Source organism: Orcinus orca, chromosome 1 (assembly GCF_937001465.1).
Source record: "Orcinus orca chromosome 1, mOrcOrc1.1, whole genome shotgun sequence".
Classification (NCBI taxonomy): domain Eukaryota; kingdom Metazoa; phylum Chordata; class Mammalia; order Artiodactyla; family Delphinidae; genus Orcinus; species Orcinus orca.
The window spans coordinates 45,111,179-45,135,400 of NC_064559.1; the positions used below are offsets into that span (position 1 = coordinate 45,111,179).

Sequence of the window (24,222 nt, forward strand, 5' to 3'; positions counted from 1 at the left end):
CATTACTACCCTTTATGTGCTATATCAGTGGTACTCAACCAGGGCAATTTTGCCCCCCAGAGGACATTGGCAATATCTGGCGACATTTTTGATTATCACAACTCAGGGTGGTGAGGAGGGCTGCCACAAGCATCTAGATGATAAGGGCCAGGGATGTTGCTAAACATCCTGTAACGCACAGGATGCCCCCACCCCAACAAAGAATTATCCAGTCCCAAATGTCAATAGTGCTAAGGTTAAAACACCCTGTGCTAAAAGATAGAATGTGTACAACATTCTGAGAACCCTATCCATCTTTTGAGGCTCAACTAAGCTACCAGCCCTGTCATGAGGCTTTCTCAGATCAATTCACAATGACATCTTCACAGCTTAGACTTTCCATAATTTAGGTTTCATTTGATGATGACCCATCTCAAAGAGTTTTCTGAGGAATCAAATGTTCAGTATTCACTGCTGTTACATCTTACTCGCCTTTTCGTAATTTGCCTGTGTTCTATGACAATAGTACTAGATAGTTTTATAAATCAAGAGACTCACTATTATGTTACTTTCTCTTTCCAAATTGTCTGTTTTGTTTGCTTGTTTTACTTTTCCAGGATCTTTACAGTAATACTGGTTTCAGAAATAATAAGTTTTGAAGTGGGAAAGAGTAACTAATTATCCCATTGTTTTTCCAGCTAAAATGTTTGGGTGATATTTCTAGTAACCCATATTGTTAATGTCTGTTGTTTGGTGATTCAAATAAGAATAAAAACAAACAAAAAGGCTATGCTTTTTGGCCTCTGATCAATCATGTAATTCTCCTCCAATTTAAAGTTTGAAGATTTGGTTTGTTATTTCAAATACCAGGAATTCACACCCCCATGGGCCAGTAGTGGAAGGAATGGGAGACATGAAAAAAAAAGTTCTGAATTAAAGTCAACAGTTAAATAGAATTCATTAGCACTACTCTTATGAAACATGTGATTTTCTTGAAAAAGAAAGGTATTTTAATAAGTCACTGCCATCTTTTTTTCCCCCTGATTCTTGAAAGTCCTTTAATGTGTTGGTCATGTACAACCATAGAACCTCCAAGTGCACATGGAAGTTTGTCAAGGATATAAATCGTTATGCAAGGTGATAGTAAGACTTACAATAATTATTCTCAATTGACTTACCCTTTTTTTTTTTTAAGCTAGCTAGATAGCCAGGTTACTTGGTTGTACATTTCTAAGAAAGGAAAGGCCAGGATGAAAAGGTCTCAATTTTGCCTAAGACTGAAGGGGATGGTGGTAGAGTCACTAGCAGAGGCCAGCTAGAAGATTTCAGTTTTCATACTGAACTGAAACCTGCTTTCCTGTTACTGCCATGCTGCTCTCCTTCTGAAGCAACCCAAACCAAGTCCAATCAGTCTTCCACAGAAAATTCCTTCAGATACTTAAAGACAGCTGCCCTATTCTTCCCTTCTTCTCTTCGAACTCATTTTGATACATGAAATGTCTATTCTAACAAAAGACAGAACAAATTCAGAGAGCCAGTGCTCTGTGGTGCTGACACCTGAGTGTTATCCAAGAGTGAGCAGTCTGTCTTTCAAGATTTAAGTGCAATTTGACTTGAACTACAATCCCCATATGTTGGAGGGTGCCACCTACAGCTGTCCTCGGGGATTCTTAGATGGGGAGGGGAATTGAAGATTCACTTTTCTCCTGGTTACCCCTGGCTCTGAGCTTATGTTTTCAGTGAGTATTCAGTCTTACTTGATTATCACCTTCTGTGAATGTTCTCTTTCCCTTCTGTCTTTAGCACTAATTCTAAAATTAAATAGTAGACATCCTTGTTCTTAAAAGTCCTTTCACCCTCCTGTTTAATCCTCTGCCCTTTTAAATGCTCTCCCATAGATTTCACCCATTCTTTTAGCTCCAGCATCAACACATGACATTCGTAGCCTTGAACTCCAGCCTGTCTCATTACCTCCTACGAGACAGGGTCCGGTTTCAGCACATTTGCATTATCAACGGTACCACTACCACATTCGTCAACTTGGCTCAAAACCACTTTAGTGCATTCAGGTGTTCCTTTCTTTGCCATCAAGTACTGCCCATTCTTACTTTAAATTATAACTTACATATAACCCGACTCCTTCATTTGCAAATGCTGGTTGTCTTTCACCACATATGTGGCTTCTGCTTTCAGTCTGTGTCTGATGGAAGCCCTCACACCACTGCCGGATTCAGCTTTCAAAGACAGGGCATCCATAGTCCCCCTCTGTTTCAAACCTCTGACCAGATCCTGCTGGTTTAAGTCCCACCTCTTTCAGGACAGTATCATATCAGCTTGCTTCTCCAACAAGCCAACTCAACATTTCCCAATACCAAACCACTATTTTCTTATTAGTCCTCCTCCAAGGAAACACATATTTCTGCTTCCACACTTGGTTCATAATTTCCCCCAGTGTTAGCTTGCTAGCACTACCACAACAAAGGACCACAAAATGGGTGAGTTAAACAACAGAAATGTATTTTCTCATAATTCTGGAGGCTAGAATTTCCTCTTCTTATAAGGATAGCGGTCATATTGAAGTAGGCCCCACCCTAATGACCTCATTTTAACATTATCTCATTAAAATCCCTATCTCCAAATGTAGTCACATTCTGAGGTTTTGGGGGTTAGGAGTTTAACATATGAATTTGAGGGGGATACAATTCAGTCCATAACACCCACCTAAGTTTTCTTCTTCCTCCTTCTCCTTTCCAAATCCCAAACAATATTTAAGGCCACATTAAAATCCCACTTCCAGTTCTTTACCACTTAATCATTCTAGCTCAACTTTCTTTTTCCTCTAAGTTCCAACCTCATTCACTCTGGTACTTGTATAGCTTCACCTTCATGGGTGCAGGTCTTCTATCTCCAGAAAGTTTAAGCTCATTTAAGTTCTCTTAAGTTCTTGGTAAGTGCTGACTGAATTTGGATTCGGAACTCAAAAAGACTGTTTCCTCAATTTGAATTGTCTTTTTGTTAAGGTTTTTTCAGGTCTTATTTACTGCAATATTGCTTTCATTAGTAACAGGTGAGTTCCTAAGTAGGAAGGAGCCACTACTCTGTTACTGACTAAAAGGTACTGGTTCAAGACTTTGTGAAGAAGGGAAATTTCTCTTCCACATAAGCACACGTGAGACCTCTCCCCTAATTTACACTTAAACTTAAATTTCTTTTCGTTAATATTTTTGCTCTCCTCTTAAATAGCTTCTTCAAACGTATTTTTTCCAGGATCATTATGACCAACGACCATAAAATACAGTGTAAGAATCTCACTCAAATGCTTTCTTGTGTGCTGATACTCAGTTGAGGTCTTTTAACTTGAAAAGGTCAGCATTTACCTCATGAATATAATCCAAATTAACATTTACAGTGCACTTATATGTACTGTATATGTGTATTAAAATTGGTCATTTCATCCTTAACAAACCTATAAATGCATACTATAATTCCCCCTATGTTGTATTTGAGGAAATTAAGGCATAAACATGTTAAATAACTTGCCCAAAATATCATGGTAAATTAAGACAAAGAAGTCTGACATTAGTGCCAAATGGCTTAACTACTATGTATGGTTCCATGCACAGATAGAAAAGACATCATTCACTCTTCCACCCTGCCCCCCACCCCTTAAACCCTAATTTAAAATTCATAATTACAAATAATTTTCTAATGCAAATCACATATTCTTTGGATAAGGATTTTCAATTATAGAAAAATAACTGTTCTTTCCAATACGCTCACCTTGTGTTTCAATCAGTTGAGCAGTGTGTATGAAAAAAAACTTGACCTGATTTTCATGTTCGTGGGCTCTGTGGTTTGCTCTGCAATCAGTTCTTCCTTGTTAAACCAGACATCAGGCCTGTACGTGTGTGATTATGCTGCCCCCAAGTGACAGATATTGTGAACTGCAAGTAGGGTGGACTGCTAGCTGAGACTATGAAGCTCAACGCAGAGGAGCTGAGAGTAGCTACCCCACAACTGTTCACTGACCACTTTCAAACCCACTTTTACCTGTGACCTCAAAAAGCCAATGCAGTTTTCACATGTAGTTAACTTGTTTCACAGGAGAAACAAAGTGGGAGACTATTCAATCAGTGCAGGTATTTACAGTACTGTGCATTTACAGGTTTCATACGCATTTTCAATTCAGTAGTAGGAAACATCAGAAATGCTCTCTCACGATCCTGCAGCCTGTGGAACAAAAACCACATTCACAGAAAGATAGACAAGATGAAAAGGCAGAGGGTTATGTACCAGATGAAGAAACAAGATAAAACCCCAGAAAAACAACTAAATGAAGTGGAGGTAGGCAACCTTCCAGAAAAAAGAATTCAGAATAATGATAGTGAAGATGATCCAGGACCTCGGAAAAAGAATGGAGGCAAAGATCGAGAAGATGCAAGAAATGTTTAACAAAGACCAGAAGAATTAAAGAACAAACAAACAGAGATGAACAATACAATAACTGAAATGAAAACTACACTAGAAGGAATCAATAGCAGAAAAACTGAGGCAGAAGAATGGATAAGTGACCTGCAAGACAGATTGGTAGAATGCACTGCTGAGGAACAGAATTTTAAAAAAAGAACGAGGGTCTCTGTACGCCGTGCGCTGGCAAGACGGCACCTTCTTCTGGTGCTCGGCGTGAGCTATGGCTGAGGCGATGGATTTGGGCAAAGACCCCAATGGGCCAACCCATTCCTCGACTCTGTTCGTGAGGGAGGATGGCAGCTCCATGTCCTTCTACGTGCGTCCCAGCCCGGCGAAGTGCCGGCTCTCGACGCTCATCCTGCACGGCGGCGGCACCTTGTGTCGCGTGCAGGAGCCCGGGGAGGCGGCGGCCAAGGCCTCGGGTGACTTCATTTCCGGGGCCGACCAGGCCCCAGAGACGAAGCCCGGGGCTCAGGCTGGGGACGCCGCCGCCACGGAGCCCGAGCTGCAGCCGCACACAGGGCGGATCGTCTTCACGGACGTGGCCATCTTGACCTTTGTGAAGGAACATGCCTGCTCGCCCAGCTCCGTCACCGGCAATGCCTTGTGGAAAGCGATGGAGAAGAGCTCGCTCACCCAGCACTCGTGGCAGTCCATGAAGGACCGCTATCTCAAGCGCCTGCGGGTCCTGTTGGGGAGGCCCCAGTGAGCCCCTCCTCCCAGAAACTCAAGCGGAAAACTGAGCAAGACGCCGAGGATGCTGATAGCGGGGAACCACAGAATAAGAGAACTCCAGACTTGCCTGAAGAAGAATTTGAAAAGGAAGAGATCAAGGAGAATGAAGAAGCAGTCAAAAAGATGCTTGTAGAAGCCACCCGGGAGTTTGAGGAGATTGTGGTGGATGAGAGCACTGATTTTGAAATACATATAACAATGTGTTATGATGATCCACCCACACCTGAGGAAGACTCAGAAACACAGCCTGATGAGGAAGAAGAAGAAGAAGAAAAAGTTTCCGCACCAGAGGTGGGAGCTGCCATTAAGATCATCCGGCAGTTAATGGAAAAGTTTAACTTGGATCTGTCGACAGTTACACAGGCCTTCCTAAAAAATAGTGGTGAGCTGGAGGCTACTTCCTCCTTTTTAGAGTCTGGTCAGAGGGCTGATGGGTATCCCATTTGGTCCCGACAGGATGACTTAGATTTGCAAAAAGATGATGAGGGTACCCGAGATGCACTGGTCAAAAAATTTGGTGCTCAGAATGCAGCTCGGAGGATTGAATTCCGAAAGAAATAATTGGCAAGATAATGAAAAAAAAGCTTTGGCAGATAAGGCATTAAAAAAATTTTTTTGTGACTATTGAACTTCAGAGATTTTTACATTGGAACTGACACTCATCTTTTGACCAAATGCTATTGTTGCTCTGTGAGTCCTAGATTTTGTAACCAAGCAAAGTTGGAGGATGAAAATAAAAGAAATTGGATATATTTAGAGCTGTTCCTGGCAGTATCAATGTGTTTGTAAAAGGAAAATCAAAAACAGAGAGGTTGGTTTACATAGTAATAACCGCTTTCTGGAATGGAATCCCTGCTGTATTGGTAAGAGGAGCTAGTGACAAAGTCAAAGGTGGAAAATTAGATGGGTCTTTTCAGAAAGCATAAATAAAGAGCCTCCTATCCTTTGGCAGAAGCTTCTCTAGATTATGATAGATTCCAAATCAAGAATCTAGGAATGTGGAAAGATTTAATTACAAGGCCTTTGAACATGGACTGTCCCAAACCCTTGCATACCCCAGTGAACTCTGATTTCTGGGCTGCTTTGAAAACCCCATATTCCTTTTGCCAACTTATATTTGGGGAGCCTGTTTGTTGGCTGTTCTTTTCTTCAAGTCTGTGTCAGTTAAGTCTCTAGCATGTATTTCTTTATCTACCAGCCAGTTTTGTTTAAAATGGCCATCATCAAAAAATCTAGAAACAATAAATGCTGGAGAGGGTGTGGAGAAAAGGGAACCCTCTTACACTGTTGGTGGGAATGTAAATTGATACAGCCACTGTGGAGAACAGTATGGAGGTTCCTTAAAAAGCTACAAATAGAACTACCATATGACCCAGCAATCCCACTACTGGGCATATACCCTGAGAAAACCATAATTCAAAAAGAGTCATGTACCAAACTGTTCATTGCAGCTCTATTTACAATAGCCCAGAGATGGAAACAACCTAAGTGTCCATCATCGGATGAATGGATAAAGAAGATGTGGCACATATATACAATGGAATATTACTCAGCCACAAAAAGAGACGAAATTGAGCTATTTGTAATGAGGTGGATAGACCTAGAGTCTGTCATACAGAGTGAAGTAAGTCAGAAAGAGAGAGACAAATACCGTATGCTAACACATATATATGGAATTTAAGAAAAAAAAATGTCATGAAAAACCTAGGGGTGAAACAGGAATAAAGACACAGACTTACTAGAGAATGGACTTGAGGCTATGGGGAGGGGGAAGGGTAAACGGTGACAAAGCAATAAAGAGGCATGGACATGTATACACTACCAAACGTAAGGTAGATAGCTAGTGGGAAGCAGCCGCATAGCACAGGGAGATCAGCTCGGTGCTTTGTGACCGCCTGGAGGGGTGGGATAGGGAGGGTGGGAGGGAGGGTGATGCAAGCGGGAAGAGATATGGGAACATATGTATATATATAACTGATTCATTTTGTTGTGAAGCTGAAACTAACATACCATTGTAAAGCAATTATGCTCCAATAAAGATGTTTAAAAAAAAAAAAAAAACACAAAAATTTAGAGAGTCATGGGAAAAGTCTCACTTAGTTACTAGTAATGTGTTTTTATTTATTGAGGATAGTTTTGTGCTAAGAATAGTGTTAGATTTAAAAATTAGAGGATTAATCCCTCTTTGTTGTGTTGATTTCATTATTGAAAATAAATAGAAATTTGTAAAAAAAAAAAAAAGAACGAAAAGAAATGAAGACGACTTAAGGGACCTCTGGGACAAAATTAAACACAACAACATTTGCATTATAGGGGTACCAGAAGGAGAAGAGAGAGAGAAAGGACCAGAGAAAATATTTGAAGAGATTATAGTTGAAAACTTCCCTAACATGGGAAAAGAAATAGCCACCCAAGTCCAGGAAGCAGAGAGAGTCCCATACAGGATAAACCCAAGGAGACACACGATGAGACACATAGTAATCAAATTGGCAAAAATTAAAGACAAAGAAAAGTTATTGAAAGCAGCAAAGGAAAAACGACAAATAACATACAAGGGAACTCCCATAAGGTTAACAGCAGATTTCTCAGAAGAAATTCTACAAGCCAGAAGGGAGTGGCATGATATACTTAAAGTGATGAAAGGGAAGAAACTACAACCAAGATTACTCTACCCAGCAAGGATCTCATTCAGATTCGATGGGGAAATCAAAAACTTTACAGACAAACAAAAGCTAAGACAATTCAGCACCACCAAACCAGCTCTACAGCAAATGCTAAAGGAATTTCTCAAAGTGGGAAACACAAGAGAAGAAGAAGACCTACAAAAACAAACTCAAAACAATTAAGAAAATGGTCATAGGAACATACATATCGATAATTACCTTAAACGTGAATGGATTAAATGCTCCAACCACAAGACACAGGCTTGCTGAATGGATACCAAAAAAAGACCCATATATATGCTGTCTACAAGAGACCCACTTCAGACCTAGGGACACATACAGACTGAAAGTGAGGGGATGGAAAAAGATATTCCATGCAAATGGAAATCAGAAGAAAGCAGGAGTAGCAATACTCATATCAGATAAAACAGACTTTAAAATAAAGAATGTTACAAGAGACAAGGAAGGACATTACATAATGGTCAAGTGATCAATCCAAGAAGAAGGTATGACAATTACAAATATATATGCACCCAACATAGGAGCACCTCAATACACAAGGCAACTGCTAACAGCTATAAAATAGGAAATCGACAGAAACACAATAATAGTGGGGGAATTTAACACCTCACTTACACCAATGGACAGATCATCCAAAATGAAAATAAATAAAGAAACAGAAGCTTTAAATGACACAATAGACCAGATAGATTTAATTGATATTTATAGGACATTCCAACCGAAAACAGCAGATTACACTTTCTTCTCAAGTGCGCACGGATCATTCTCCAGGATAGATCACATCTTGGGTCACAAAACAAGCCTCAGTAAATTTAAGAAAATTGAAATCATACCCAGCATCTTTTCTGACCACAACACCATGAGACTATAAATCAATTACAGGGAAAAAAATGTAAAAAACACAAACACATGGAGGCTAAACAGTATGTTACTAAATAACCAAGAGATCACTGAAGAAATCAAAGAGGAAATCAAAAAATACCTACAGACAAATGACAATGAAAACACGACGGTCCAAAACCTATGGGATGCAGCAAAAGCAGTTCTAAGAGGGAAGTTTATAGCTATACAAGCCTACCTCAAGAAACAAGAAACATCTCAAATAAATAATCTAACCTTACACCTAAAGGAACTAGAGAAAGAAGAACAAACAAAACCCAAAGTTAGCAGAAGGAAAGAAATCATAAAGATCAGAACAGAAATAAAGGAAATAGAAACAAAGAAACAATAGTAAAGATTAATAAAAGTAAAAGCTGGTTCTTTGAGAAGATAAACAAAATTGAAAAACCATTAGCCAGACTCATCAAGTAAAAGAGGGAGAGGACTCAAATCAATAAAATTAGAAATGAAAAAGGAGAAGTTACAACAGATACCGCAGAAATACAAAGCATCCTAAGAGACTACTACAAGCAACACTATGCCAATAAAAGGGACAACCTGGAAGAAAAGGACAACTTCTTAGAAAGGTATAACCTTCCAAGACTGAACCAGTAACAAATAGAAAATATGAACAGACCAATCATAAGTAATGAAATTGAAACTGTGATTAAAAATCTTCCAAGAAACAGAAGTCCAGGACCAGATGGCTTCACAGGTGAATTCTATCAAACATTTAGAGAAGAGCTAACACCCATCCTTCTCAAACTCTTCCAAAAAATTGCAGAGGAAGGAACACTCCCAAACTCATTCTATGAGACCACCATCACCCTGATACCAAAACCAGACAAAGATACTACAAAAAAAGAAAATTACAAACAAATATCACTGATGAATATAGATGCAAAAATCCTCAACAAAATACTAGCAAACAGAATCCAACAACATATTAAAAGGTTCATACACCATGATCAAGTGGGATTTATCCTAGGGATGCAAGGATTCTTCAATATATGCAAATCAATCAATGTGATACACCATATTAACAAAATGAAGAAGAAAAACCATATGATCATCTCAATAGATGCAGAAAAAAGTTTTGATAAAATTCAACACGAATTTATGATAAAAACTCTCCAGAAAGTGGGCATAGAGGGAACCTACTTCAACCTAATAAAGGCCATATACGACAAACCCACAGCAAACGTCATTCTCAATGGTGAAAGACTGAAAGCATTGCATCTAAGATCAGGAACTAGACAAGGATATCCACTCTTACCACTATTATTCAACATAGTTTTGGAAGTCCTAGCCATGGCAATCAGAGAAGAAAAAGAAATAAAAGGAAAACAAATTGGAAAAGAAGAGGTAAAACTGTCACTGTTTGCAGATGACATGATACTATACATAGAGAATCCTAAAGATGCCACCAGGAAACTACTAGAGCTAATCAATGAATTTGGTAAAGTTGCAGGATACAAAATTAATGCACAGAAATCTCTGGCATTCCTATACATTAATGATGAAAAATCTGAAAGAGAAATTAAGGAAACACTCTCATTTACCATTGCAACAAAAAGAATAAAATACCTAGGAATAAACCTACCTAAGGAGAGAAAAACCTGTATGCAGAAAACTATAAGACACTGATGAAAGAAATTAAAGATGATACCAACAGATGGAGAGATATACCATGTTCTTGGATTGGAAGAATCAATATTGTGAAAATGACAATACTACCCAAAGCAATCTACAGATTCAATGCAATCCCTATCAAATTACCAATGGCATTTTTTACGGACCTAGAACAAAAAATCTTAAAATTTGTGTGGAGACACAGAAGACCCCGAATAGCCAAAGCAGTCTTGGGGGAAAAAAACGGAGCTGGAGGAATCAGACTCCCTGACTTCAGACATACTACAAAGTTACAGTAATCAAGACAATATGGTACTGGCACAAAAACAGAAACATAGATCAATGGAACAAGATAGAAAGCCCAGAGATAAACCCACGCATCTATGGTCAACTAATCTATGACAAAGGAGGCAAGGATATACAATGGAGAAAAGACAGTCTCTTCAATAAGTGATGCTGGGAAAACTGGACAGCTACATGTAAAAGAATGAAATTAGAACACTCCCAATACCATACACAAAAATAAACTCAAAATGGATTAGAGTCCTCAATGTAAGACTGGACACTATAAAACTCTTAGAGGAAAACATAGGAAGAACACTCTTTGACATAAATCACAGCAAGATCTTTTGTGATCCACCTCCTAGAGTAATGGAAATAAAAACAAAAATAAACAAATGGGACCTAATGAAACTTCAAAGCTTTTGCACAGCAAAGGAATCCATACAAAAGACAAAAAGACAACCCTCAGAATGGGAGAAAATATTTGCAAATGAATCAACAGACAAAGGATTAATCTCCAAAATATATAAACAGTTCATGCAGCTCAATATTAAAAAAACAAACAACCCAATCCAAAAGTGGGCAGAAGACCTATATAGACACTTCTGCAAAGAAGACACACAGATGGCCAAGAAGCACATGAAAAGCTGCTCAACATCACTAATTATTAGAGAAATGCAAATCAAAACTACAATGAGGTATCACCTCACACCAGTTAGAATGGGCATCATCAGAAAATCTACAAACAACAAATGCTGGAGACGGTGTGGAGAAAAGGGTACCCTCTTGCACTGTTGGTGGTAATGTAAATTGATACAGCCACTATGGAGAACAGTATGGAGGTTCCTTAAAAATCTAAAAATAGAATTACCATATGATCCAGCAATCCCACTACTGGGCGTATACCCAGAGAAAACCGTAATTCAAAAAGACACATGCACCCCACTGTTCATTGCAGCACTATTTACAATAGCCAGGTCATGGAAGCAACCTAAATGCCTATCGACAGACGAATGGATAAAGAAGTTGTGGTACATATATACAATGGAGTATTACTCAGTCATAAAAAGGAACGAAATTGGGTCATTAGTTGAGACGTGGATGGATCTAGAGACTGTCATACAGAGTGAAGTAAGCCAGAAAGAGAAAAACAAATATCGTATATTAACGCATATATGTGGAACCTAGAAAAATGGTACAGATGAATCGGTTTGCAGGGCAGAAATTGAGACACAGATGTAGAGAACAAACGTCTGGACACCAAGGGGGGAAAGCCGCAGCCGGGTTGGAGTGGTGGTGTGATGAATTGGGCGATTGGGATTGACACGTATACACTAATGTGTATAAAATTGATGACTAATAAGAACCTGCTCTATAAAAAAATTAATTAAATTAAATTTAAAAATTAAAAAAAAATGCTCTCCCTGTGAATGCAATATGTTAATAGAGAAGTGGGTATATGAAATTGAAAATTATATTTTTAAAAACTGGTTAATTTTTGAAATTTCTCCAGGGGTGTATATAATTTACCTATTTGATTATACATCCTGAAAAGGCTTGCCATTTTTCAATCTTTTTAATATTAATCTTAGAAACATGGAATTTAAAACATTAAACTTAAATCCTCTATTCATAATTATGAGTATGGAAACAGCCTATGTTGATTAAATAAAACAGCAGAAAAAAAGAAAATAAAACAGCAGAGACTCTGCCCTACAAAAAAACCCAAGACAGATCTGAAATAATGTCCTCTTTACCCTTTGATAAACTGTCTATTGGCTTGCAAAGGCAGTGGCTAAATTCCCCTTTGGTAATAATTTCACATGATAGTCTCACTGAATGTGGCGTTAAAAACCAGAAACAGAGCATCAAAATTCCACCTCAGATGATGTAGGGAGCCGCCTAGAAAATGTGAATCTGAGGCTAGCAAAAGGCCTCCAAATTGCCTCTCAAACTGGCCTGCACCCAAGCCTAGGATTCCTGCCACTAATACATTTTTTCCTACTTACATGATGTTTCTTGGAGTTTCTCTGGCAGTTGCATTTTGAAATATCACAACACAACATTATCTGGAGAAATAAGACACTATAAATCACAAATTCTTTAGAATAGATTAATCTATCAGAATACTTATTGTCAAAAGGGAAGCAGTAAATAATGAGGGAAGAGGTGAAGCTACAGGGAGTGTTGAATGGCCAGGAGGCTGGAGGAATGGTACATACAGCATACAGCACTGCTAGAATAGCAGCCAGTGTGTGCTGTAGGAGTGGGAACAAGGCAAGATCAGCTAAGCAAAGAAGCCAAACATCAAAAGGGAAAGGGAGCAGAGGCTAAACACAAAACTCGTACAACTAGCTAATTCTCTGTGGGACTGGCCTTGTTGACCAAAACTAAAATATGGAAATCATGCAATAAGGAGGGAAATTTCATCAGTTTACAAATTAAATTAAGCAAAAAGGGTAGAATGACCGAATTTGTTTTAAAGAATTTTAAAATTGACCACTTTACTACAAATAAATTCTCACAGAGATACTGAAATGCACACAGAGATACTGAAATGCTAACTCCTCTGCTCAGTATTGAACAGGTTGTTCCACCTCTTCTCAGCCAGGATTAGGAAAGGCCTTTATTGTGTTGCTAAAGATTTTATTCACTTTATATCTTGAAATGTTTCAAAAAAACTAAATAAATATTAAAAAAAGGGGTGAGGGAGGAAACATAACTAAAATAACGTACTGCCAAATAAGGAAAAGAGGTTGCTGACTCTTTTAAAATCTAAATAGAATCCTCCCAAACTGTAAAAAATGAGCACTAGAAAGTTAGCCACGTTAAGTGATAATGTAATTAAGTTTGTTTTGTTTTGTTTCTATACATCTGACAAAGCAATCGTTAGTTGGTCCTTTTCTGGTGATGTCCTCTTCCAGGTTACACACTGATTTGCCTCATAATAGTTCTTTCCAAGGAAATACTGATACAGTGATACTCATCACCCAGTGAAACTTATGTTTCTCTCAGTGATTATGATAGCTCTTTAACATACAAAGACAATATTCTGAGATCCCTTCTGCCTAACTCCTTCTCTTCCATGACTCGGAAAGACCTCAAGAAACAGTAGGAATACAAACTTAAACAAGGGGAAAATAGCATCAGATTCCTTGAATGACTCTAGCATCTGAACCAGAGCAAAGATAGCTGGCAGCACTGCTCCTTCCAATAAAGGGCAGTGCAGTGTCCTAAGCTGGGTGCTATTTTATCTCTGCCCTTTTCCCCAGTTAAAAGACAATACACTTTAGTTAAAGGATCAATTTTTCATTTAAAGTCCCTAAAGATGATATTCAAAATATTTTCTTTAAAAAAGGAAAGGCAGAACAGATTCTGGATACAAACAGGTATTTGGCTATCTTATTGTTTCCTATACATTTTGCTCAACCTCAGTTCCATATTTCATTCTTATTAGTTTTCAATTTTCATAAAACGTAAATACCATGATTTAAATGACACCTAATTTGAAAATAAAGCCAAAATATGTGTTGCTGAATATTACAGCCAAAATCTACTAGTAACTGAGTTAAGCTTAACATAGTCATGCAGCTACAGAAAGAAAGAAAGAAACAAAGAAACAAAGAAACAAAGAAACAAAGAAAGAAAGAAAGAGAAAGAAAGAAGGAAGGAAGGAAGAGAAAGAAGGAAAGAGAAAGAAAAAGAAAGAGAAAAGGAAAGAGAAAATCAAACAAGAATCAACAACCTTGACACTATCAATATGATGAGTTAACACACAGACTTTTTCCTAAGGTGTTGATCATATTTTAATAGCACATTTACCATATCAAAAGATATGTCAAGAATTTTGAAGGTGGAAAACAAGAATATATATAGTCTATTCATTTGAGATCATACAAGGAAGAATATTAAATATCAGATGTAGAAATATTACTAGAAAAAGTAGAGACATGTAATAGGAATAAAAAAGCCCATCTGGAGCCAAGTTAATGTCCAAGCCCTGGTTCCAACTCTTATTGGCTCTGGGATCTTGAGCAAATTACTCAACCTCTCTCAGTCTGTTTCTTCACCTATTAAATGTAACAACTCTGCCTCCACTTGAGTTATTGTGAAGATCAAGGTGAAATCATGTCAGTGAAAGTGTTTTGTAAATTATTAAAATTTATTCAATGTAATAATAAGGTAATATCTTTGTATGGTGACACATGGTAACTACACTTATCACGGTGATCATTTTGAAATGTATAGAAATATCAGCTCACTATGTTGGTAACAGGAACCAACTAGTGTCATAGGTTAATTATACTTCAAAAACAAGTAAACAAACTCATAAAAAAAAGAGATCAGATTTGTGGTTACAGGTGGGGTGTGTGAGGTGGATTGGATGAAGGTGATCAAAAGATATAGACTTCCAGTTATAAGATAAGTACTAGGAATGTAATGTGCAACATGATTAATATAACTAACATTACTGAATGTTCTACTTGAAAGTTGTTAAAAGAGTACATCCTAAGTGTTCTCATCACAAGGAAAAAATATTTCCTTCTTTTTCCTTCATTTTTATTTATCTGAGATGATGGATGTTCACCAAACTTACTGTGATGATCACTTCATGATATATGTAGGTCAAATCATTATGCTGCACACCTTAAACTTATACAGTGCTGTCATGTCAATGATATCTCAAAACTGGAAGAACAACAGTGATTCAATGTTACCCAATTAAGCATTAGAATAATAACAATACTAATAATAAGCTAAATCCTAAAACAGGTTCACATTTCCTCCAAGAAAAGTTGTTTTCTTCACAAACTATGCCCTAAGATATTAGAAATGTGACAAGAATGTAAAAGCTTGACAAATGCATTAGGAACTAACTCTGAATTTAAAAAGGTGGTAGGCTAGACAATCTCTCATTGCCATAACTACACCTTTGTATCTCACACTTGAAAATGAATGTTATTTATAGATAAAGCCGTTCAGTTAATTCTCACAAGAGGATTACCAGATTGCCAATCAAGCAAAGGCCCCAGGAGGTGGGGTTTATGTGAGCTAATAAAACAGGTTCTGTCAAAGCACTTGTGGAGTGTATTCCAGAATCATTGATCCTCCCACACCCTATTCTTAATCCAAAAAAAATTATATCTTCTGGCCAAGAACAAAAATTAAGGGCCGGGTATTAAATAGATGTATTCCACCTAAAATACACTGTAGGTTATACAGAGATTATGTGTGTTCCATACACCTAGATTTTAGAAACTGTACTAAGAATTCAAAAGGCCACCTGATGTTTTCAAGGGTATCAAAAAATAAATTATATTTCTCTGTCAACTATAAGAATCATATTCTACATCCAAACTTAGACTCTTTACTTAAGCTCCAGGCTCAAATTTCCATGTGTATTTAGGACAAATCTACTTGGACTACCAAATAGTCTATACTCACACTAGACTGGACTATTTCATACTCATTATGTCCAGAAATATACGTACCCAAACCTCCTTCATGAGGGTTTGGTCTCAGTGAATAGTATCACTATTGTTCTAGCCACCTGGTGAAAACGTTACATCATATTTGACCCCTTCCTCAGCCCTACTCCCACCACAGCCATTAGTAAATGAATGTCTCTGGCTGATATCTCCAAAATGTCTTTTGTATTCATCCAGCCCTATGTTCTATTCCTATTGTCATTACCCTTGTCTAAGTATTCATCGATTTCCACTAAATCATCTGGACAATGTCTTAACTGTTCTCACTGACTGCCTCACCTTTCCAAATATATTTTCCATATTCCTAATGGAGGAGTCTTCTAAACAGTAAGATTAAAAGTTCTTAGCGAGGCATTTAACAATCTAGGCTATATCTGTCTTTCAGACTTATTTCTAAATTGATGTCTCCACAAACTCCATTCTCCAATCATACCACACACCATAATACTTACTATTCCATGGGTACTGTACTCTATAGTTCAGGGCAGTTACTCATGCTATTCCCTGCATGAAGAAAGCTCTTTTCTCCCTTCTCCAAAAAATAACATATTATTTATATTTCCAAACCCAGTTCAGGTACTATTTTCTCCACCTCCTCTCACTTGAGCTATACCCCAACACTCAGAATTTATCTCTATCTCCTACAACCTTATAAAGCCCTGTTTGTATTTCTTAAAAAGTATTTCTTTCATACATGCATGTTCCTTTCTCATTAAATTATAAATCCAAATACTGTAAGCATATTATTATTTTTTAGTGTGTCTAGGCTTTTTTTTTTACATCTTTATTGGAGTATAATTGCTTTACAATGGGTGTTAGTTTCTGCTTTATAACAAAGTGAATCAGATATACATATACATATGTTCCCATATCTTTTCCCTCTTGCGTCTTCCTCCCTCCCACCCTCCCTATCCCACCGCTCTAGGCCGTCACAAAGCACCGAGCTGATCTCCCTGTGCTATGCGGCTGCTTCCCACTAGCTATCTACCTGACGTTTGGTAGTGTATATATATGTCCATGCCTCTCTCTCGCTTTGTCACAGATCACCCTTCCCCCTCCCCATATCCTCAAGTCCGTTCTCTTGTAGGTCTGTGTCTTTATTCCTGTCTTACCCCTAGGTTCTTCATGACATTTTTTTTTTTAATTCCATATATATGTGTTGGCATACGATATTTGTCTTTCTCTTTCAGACTTACTTCACTCTGTATGACAGACTCTAGGTCCATCCACCTCATTACAAATAGCTCAATTTCGTTTCTTTTTATGGCGGGGTAATATTCCATTGTATATATGTGCCACATCTTCTTAATCCATTCATCCGATGATGGACACTGAGGTTGCTTCCATCTCCGGGCTATTGTAAATAGAGCTGCAACGAACATTTTGGTACATGACTCTTTTTGAATTATGGTTTTCTCAGGGTATATGCCCAGTAGTGGGATTGCTGGGTCATATGGTAGTTCTATTTGTAGTTTTTCAAGGAACCTCCATACTGTTCTCCATAGTGGCTGTACCAATTCACATTCCCACCAGCAGTGCAAAAGTGTTCCCTTTTCTCCACACCCTCTCCAGCATTTATTGTTTCTAGATTTTTTGATGATGGCCATTCTGACTGGTGTCAGATGATAACTCATTGTAGTTTTGATTTGCATTTCTCTAATGATTAATGAAGTTGAGCATTGTTTCATGTGTTTGATGGCAGTCTGTATATCTTCTTTGGAGAAATGTCTATTTAGGTCTTCGGCCCATTTTTGGATTGGGTTCTTTGGTTTTTTGTTATTGAGCTGCATGAGCTGCTTATAAATTTTGGAGATTAATCCTTTGTCAGTTGCTTCATTTGCAAATATTTTCTCCAATTCTGAGGGTTGTCTTTTGATCTTGTTTATGGTTTCCTTTGCTGTGCAAAAGCTTTGACGTTTCATTAGGTCCCATTTTTTTATTTCAGTTTTTATTTCCATTTCTCTAGGAGGTGGGTCAAAAAGGATCTTGCTGTGATTTATGTCATAGAATGTTCTGCCTATGTTTTCCTCAAAGAGTTTGATAGTTTCTGGCCATACATTTAGGTCTTTAATCCGTTTTGAGCTTATTTTTGTGTATGGTGTTAGGGAGTGATCTAATCTCATACTTTTACATGTACCTGTCCAGTTTTCCCAGCACCACTTATTGAAGAGGCTGTCCTTTCTCAACTGTACATTCCTGCCTCCTTTATCAAAGATAAGGTGACCATATGTGTGTGGGTTTATCTCTGGGCTTTCTATCCTGTTCCATTGATCTATATTTCTGTTTTTGTGCCAGTACCATACTGTCTTGATTACTGTAGCTTTGTAGTAGAGTCTGAAGTCAGGAAACCTGATTCCTCCAGCTCCGTTTTTCGGTCTCAAGATTGCTTTGGTTATTAGTGGTCTTTTGTGTTTCCAAACAAATTCTGAAATTTTTTATTCTAGTTCTGTGAAAAATGCCAGTGGTAGTTTGATAGGGATTGCATTGAATCTGTAGATTGCTTTGGGTAGTACAGTCATTTTCACAATGTTGATTTTTCCAATCCAAGAACATGGTATATCTCTCCATCTATTTGTATCATCTTTAATTCTTTCATCAGTGTCTTATAATTTTCTGCATACAGGTCTTTTGTCTCCTTACATAGGTTTATTCCTAGAAATTTTATTCTTTTTGTTGCAATGGTAAATGGGAGTGTTTTCTTGATTCCACTTTCAGATTTTTCATCATTAATGTATAGGAATGCCAGACATTTCTGTGCATTAATTTTGTATCCTGCTACTTTACCAAATTCATTGATTAGCTCTAGTAGTTTTCTGGTAGCATGTTTAGGATTCTCTATGTATAGTATCAGGTTGTCTGCAAACAGTGACAGCTTTACTTCTTCTTTTCCAATTTGGATTCCTTTTATTTCCTTTTCTTCTCTGATTGCTGTGGCTAAAACTTCCAAAACTATGTTGAATAAGAGTGGTGAGAGTGGGCAACCTTGTCTTGTTCCTGATCTTAGTGGAAATGGTTTCAGTTTTTCACCATTGAGGATGATGTTGGCTGTGGGTTTGTCATATATGGCCTTTATTATGATGAGGAAAGTTCCCTCTATGCCTATTTTCTGCAGGGTTTTTATCATAAATGGCTGTTGAATTTTGTCAAAAGCTTTCTCTGCATCTATTGAGATGATCATATGGTTTTTCTCCTTCAATTTGTTAATATGGTGTATCACGTTGATTGATTTGTGTATATTGAAGAATCCTTGCATTCCTGAAATAAACCCCACTTGATCATGGTGCATGATCCGTTTATGTGCTGTTGGATTCTGTTTGCTAGTATTTTGTTGAGGATTTTTTGCATCTATGTTAATCAGTGATATTGGCCTGTATTTTTCTTTCTTTGTGACATCCTTGTCTGGTTTTGGTATCAGGGTGATGGTGGCCTCGTAGAATGAGTTTGGGAGTGATCCTCCCTCTGCTATATTTTGGAAGAGTTTGAGAAGGATAGGTGTTAGCTCTTCTCTAAGTGTTTGATAGAATTCGCCTATGAAGCCATCTGGTCCTGGGCTTTCGTTTGTTAGAAGATTTTTAATCACAGTTTCAATTTCAGTGCTTGTAATTGGTCTGTTCATATTTTCTATTTCTTCCTGATTCAGTCTTGGCAGGTTGTGCATTTCTAAGAATTTGTCCATTTCTTCCAGGTTGTCCATTTTATTGGCATAGAGTTTCTTGTAGTAATCTCTCATGATCTTTTGTATTTCTGCAGTGTCAGTTGTTACTTCTCCTTTTTCATTTCTAATTCTATTGATTTGAGTCTTCTCCCTTTTTTTCTTGATGAGTCTGGCTAATGGTTTATCAATTTTGTTTATCTTCTCAAACTACCAGCTTTTAGTTTTATTGATCTTTGCTATCGTTTCCTTCATTTCTTTTTCATTTATTTCTGATCTGATTTTTATGATTCCTTTCCTGCTGCTAACTTTGGGGCTTTTTTGTTCTTCTTTCTCTAATTGCTTTAGGTGCAAGGTTAGGTTGTTTATCCGAGATGTTTCCTGTTTCTTAAGGTGGGATTGTATTGCTATAAACTTCTCTCTTAGAATTGCTTTTGCTGCATCCCATAGATTTTGGGTCGTCATGTCTCCATTGTCATTTATTTCTAGGTATTTTTTTATTTCCTCTTTGATTTCTTCAGTGATCACTTCGTTATTAAGTAGTGTATTGTTTAGCCTCCATGTGTTTGTATTTTTTACAGATCTTTTCCTGGAATTGATATCTAGTCTCATAACGTTGTGGTCGCAAAAGATACTTGATACAATATCAATTTTCTTAAATTTACCAAGCCTTGATTTGTGACCCAAGATATGATCTATCCTGGAGAATGTTCCATGAGCACTTGAGAAAAATGTGTATTCTGTTGTTTTTGGATGGAATGTCCTATAAATATCAATTAAGTCCATCTTGTTTAATGTATCATTTAAAGCTTGTGTTTCCTTATTTAGTTTCATTTTGGATGATCTGTCCATTTGTGAAAGTGGGGTGTTAAAGTCCCCTACTCTGAATGTGTTACTGTCGATTTCCCCTTTTATGGGTGTTAGTATTTGCCTTATGTATTGAGGTGCTCCTATGTTGGGTGCATAATTACAATTGTTATATCTTCTTCTTGGATCGATCCCTTGATCATTATGTAGTGTCCTTCTTTGTCTCTTCTAATAGTCATTATTGTAAAGTCTATTTTGTCTGATATGAGAATTGCTACTCCAGCTTTCTTTTAATTTCCATTTGCATGAAATATCTTTTTCCATCCCCTTACTTTCAGTCTATATGTGTCTCTAGGTCTGAACTAGGTCTCTTGTAGACAGCAAATATATGGGTCTTGTTTTTGTATCCATTCAGCCAATCTGTGTCTTTTGTTGGGAGCATTTAGTCCATTTACATTTAAGGTAATTATCGATATGTATGTTCCTTTTCCCATTTTCTTAACTGTTTTGGGTTCGTTATTGTAGGTCTTTTCCTTCTCTTGTGTCTCTTGCCTAGAGAAGTTCCTTTAGCATTTGTTGTAAAGCTGGTTTGGTGGTGCTGAACTCTCTCAGCTTTTGCTTGTCTGTAAAGGTTTTAATTTCTCCATCAAATCTGAATGAGATCCTTGCTGGGTAGAGTAATCTTGGTTGAAGGTTTGTCTCCTTCAACACTTTCAATATGTCCTGCCACTCCCTTCTGGCTTGCAGAGTTTCTGCTGAAAGTTCAGCTGTTAACCTTATGGGGATTCCCTTGTGTGTTATTTGTTGTTTTTCCCTTGCTGATTTTAATATGTTTTCTTTGTATTTAATTTTTGACAGTTTGATTAATATGTGTCTTGGCATATTTCTCCTTTGGTTTATCCTGTATGGGACTTTCTGTGCTTCCTGGACTTGGTTAACTATTTCCTTTCCCATATTAGGGAAGTTTTCAACTATAATCTCTTCAAATATTTTCTCAGTCCCTTTCTTTTTCTCTTCTTCTTCTGGAAGCCCTATAATTCCAATGTTGGTGCGTTTAATGTTGTCCCAGAGGTCTCTGAGACTGTCCTCAGTTCCTTTCAATCTTTTTTCTTTATTCTGCTCTGCAGTACTTATTCCCACTATTTTATCTTCCAGGTCACTTATCCATTCTTCTGCCTCAGTTATTCTACTATTGATCCCATCTAGAGTATTTTTAATTTCATTTATTGTGTTGTTCATCGTTGTTTGTTTCATCTTTAGTTCTTCTAGGTCCTTGTTAAATGTTTCTTGCATTTTGTCTATTCTATTTCCAAGATTTTGGACCATCTTTACTATCATTATTCTGAATTCTTTTTCAGGTAGACTGCCTATTTCCTCTTCATTTGTTAGGTCTGGTGTGTTTTTATCTTGCTCCTTCATCTGCTGTGTGTTTTTCTGTCTTCTCATTTTGCTTATCTCACTGTGTTTGGGGTCTCCTTTTTGCAGGCTGCAGGTTCGTAGTTCCCGTTGTTTTTGGTGTCTGTCCCTAGTGGCTAAGGTTGGTTCAGTGGGTTGTGTAGGCTTCCTGGCAGAGGGGACTAGTGCCTGTGTTCTGGTGGATGAGGCTGGATCTTGTCTTTCTGGTGGGCAGGTCCACGTCTGGTGGTGTGTTTTGGGGTATCTGTGGCCTTACTATGATTTTAGGCAGCCTCTCTGCTAATGGGTGGTGTTGTGTTCCTGTCTTGCTAGTTGTTTGGCATAGGATGTCCAGCACTCTAGTTTGCTGGTCGTTGAGTGAAGCTGGGTGCTGATGTTGAGATGGAGATCTCTGGGAGATTTTTGCCGTTTGATATTATGTGGAGCTGGGAGGTCCCTTGTGGACCAGTGTCCTGAAGTTGGCTCTCCCACCTCAGAGGCATAGCACTGACTCCTGGCTGCAGCACCAAGAGCCTTTCATCCATACGGCTCAGAATAAAGGGGAGAAAAAGTAGAAAGAAAGAATTAGTAGAAGTAGAAACAAAGAAACAAACAAACAAAGAAGGGAGGGAGGGAGGAAGGAAGGAAGGAGGGAAGAAAGGAAAAGAAGAAAGAAGATAAAGTAAAATAAAATAAAGTAAGATAAAATGTAATAAAGTTATTAAAATAAAAAAATAACTATTAAGAGAAGAAAAAGATTTAAAAAACAGAAAAACAAAACAACAACAACAACAAAAAAAATGGAAGGATAGAATCCTAGGACAAATGGTGGAAGCAAAGCTATACAGACAAAATCTCACACAGAAGCAGCATACACACTCACTAAAAGAGGAAAAGGGGAAAAAAATTATAAATCTTGCTCTCAAAGTCCACCTCCTCAATTTGGGATGATTCATTGTCTATTCATGTATTCCACAGATGCAGGGTACATCAAGTTGATTGTGGAGCTTTAATCCGCTGCTTCTGAGGCTGCTGGGAGAGATTTCCCTTTCTCTTCTTTGTTCTCACAGCTCCCAGGGGCTCAGCTTTGGGTTTGGCCCCGCCTCTGCGTGTAGGTCGCCGGAGGGCATCTGTTTTTCGCTCAGACAGGACAGGGTTAAAGGAGCCGCTGATTCGGGGACTCTGGCTCACTCAGGCCGGGGGCAGAGAGGGGCACAGAGTGCAGGGCAAGCCTGCGGCGGCAGAGGCCAGCATGACGTTGCACCAGCCTGAGGCACGCCGTGCGTTCTCCCGGGGGAGTTGTCCCTGGATCCAGGGACCCTGGCAGTGGTGGGCTGTACAGGCTCCCCGGAAGCGGGGTGTGGATAGTGACCTGTGCTCGCACACAGGCTTCTTAGTGGCGGCAGCAGCAGCCTTAGCATCTCATGCCCGTCTCTGGGGTCCGCGCTTTTAGCCGCAGCTTGCGCCCGTCTCTGGGAGCTCCTTTAAGCAGCGCTCTTAATCCCCTCTCCTCACGCACCATTAAACAAAGAGGGAAGAAAAAGTCTCTTGCCTCTCTGGCAGGTCCAGACTTTTCCCCGGACTCCCTCCTGGCTAGCCGTGGCGCACTAACACCCTGCAGGCTGTGTTCACGCTGCCAAGCCCAGTCCTCTCCCGGCGCTCCGACCGAAGCCCAAGCCTCAAATCCAGGCCCTGCCCGACCCGGCGGGTGAGCAGACAAGCCTCTTGAGCTGGTGAGTGCCGGTCGGCCCTGATCCTCTGTGCGGGAATCTCTCTGCTTTGTCCTCCGCACCCCTGTTGCTGTGCTCTCCTCTGCGGCTCCGAAGCTTTCCCCCTCCACCACCCGCCGTCTCCGCCCACGAAAGGGCTACCTAGTGTGTGGAAACCTTTCCTCCTTCACAGCTCCCTCCCACTGGTGCAGGTCCCATCCCTATTCTTTTGTCTCTGTTTATTCTTTTTTCTTTTGCTCTACTCAGGTACGTGGGGGGCTTCTTGCCTTTTGGGAGGTCTGAGGTCTTCTGCCAGCATTCAGTACGTGTTCTGTAGGAGTTGTTACACATGTAGATGTATTTCTGGTGTATCTGTGGGGAGGAAGGTGATCTCCGCGTCTTACTCTTCCGCCATCTTCCCAGATGCCTCAGCATATTATTCTTCGCTTAGCATTTCCTATGGTCTCTAGCTGTGTGAGTGTGTGTGTGTGTGTGTGTGTGTGTGTGTG

The 24,222-nt window shown here is 38.7% G+C and overlaps 1 protein-coding gene across 1 annotated transcript; it reads left to right on the top strand.

The window, feature by feature from the left end:
- Window positions 1-4,636: 4,636 nt before the first annotated feature.
- On the top strand, window positions 4,637-5,795 carry LOC101270055 (telomeric repeat-binding factor 2-interacting protein 1-like). The gene is given in 2 exon segments (XM_012534975.3): window positions 4,637-5,132; window positions 5,135-5,795. Coding segments are annotated over 2 exon segments (1,074 nt in total). The 5' UTR covers window positions 4,637-4,669; the 3' UTR covers window positions 5,746-5,795.
- The last annotated feature ends 18,427 nt before the right edge of the window (window positions 5,796-24,222 follow it).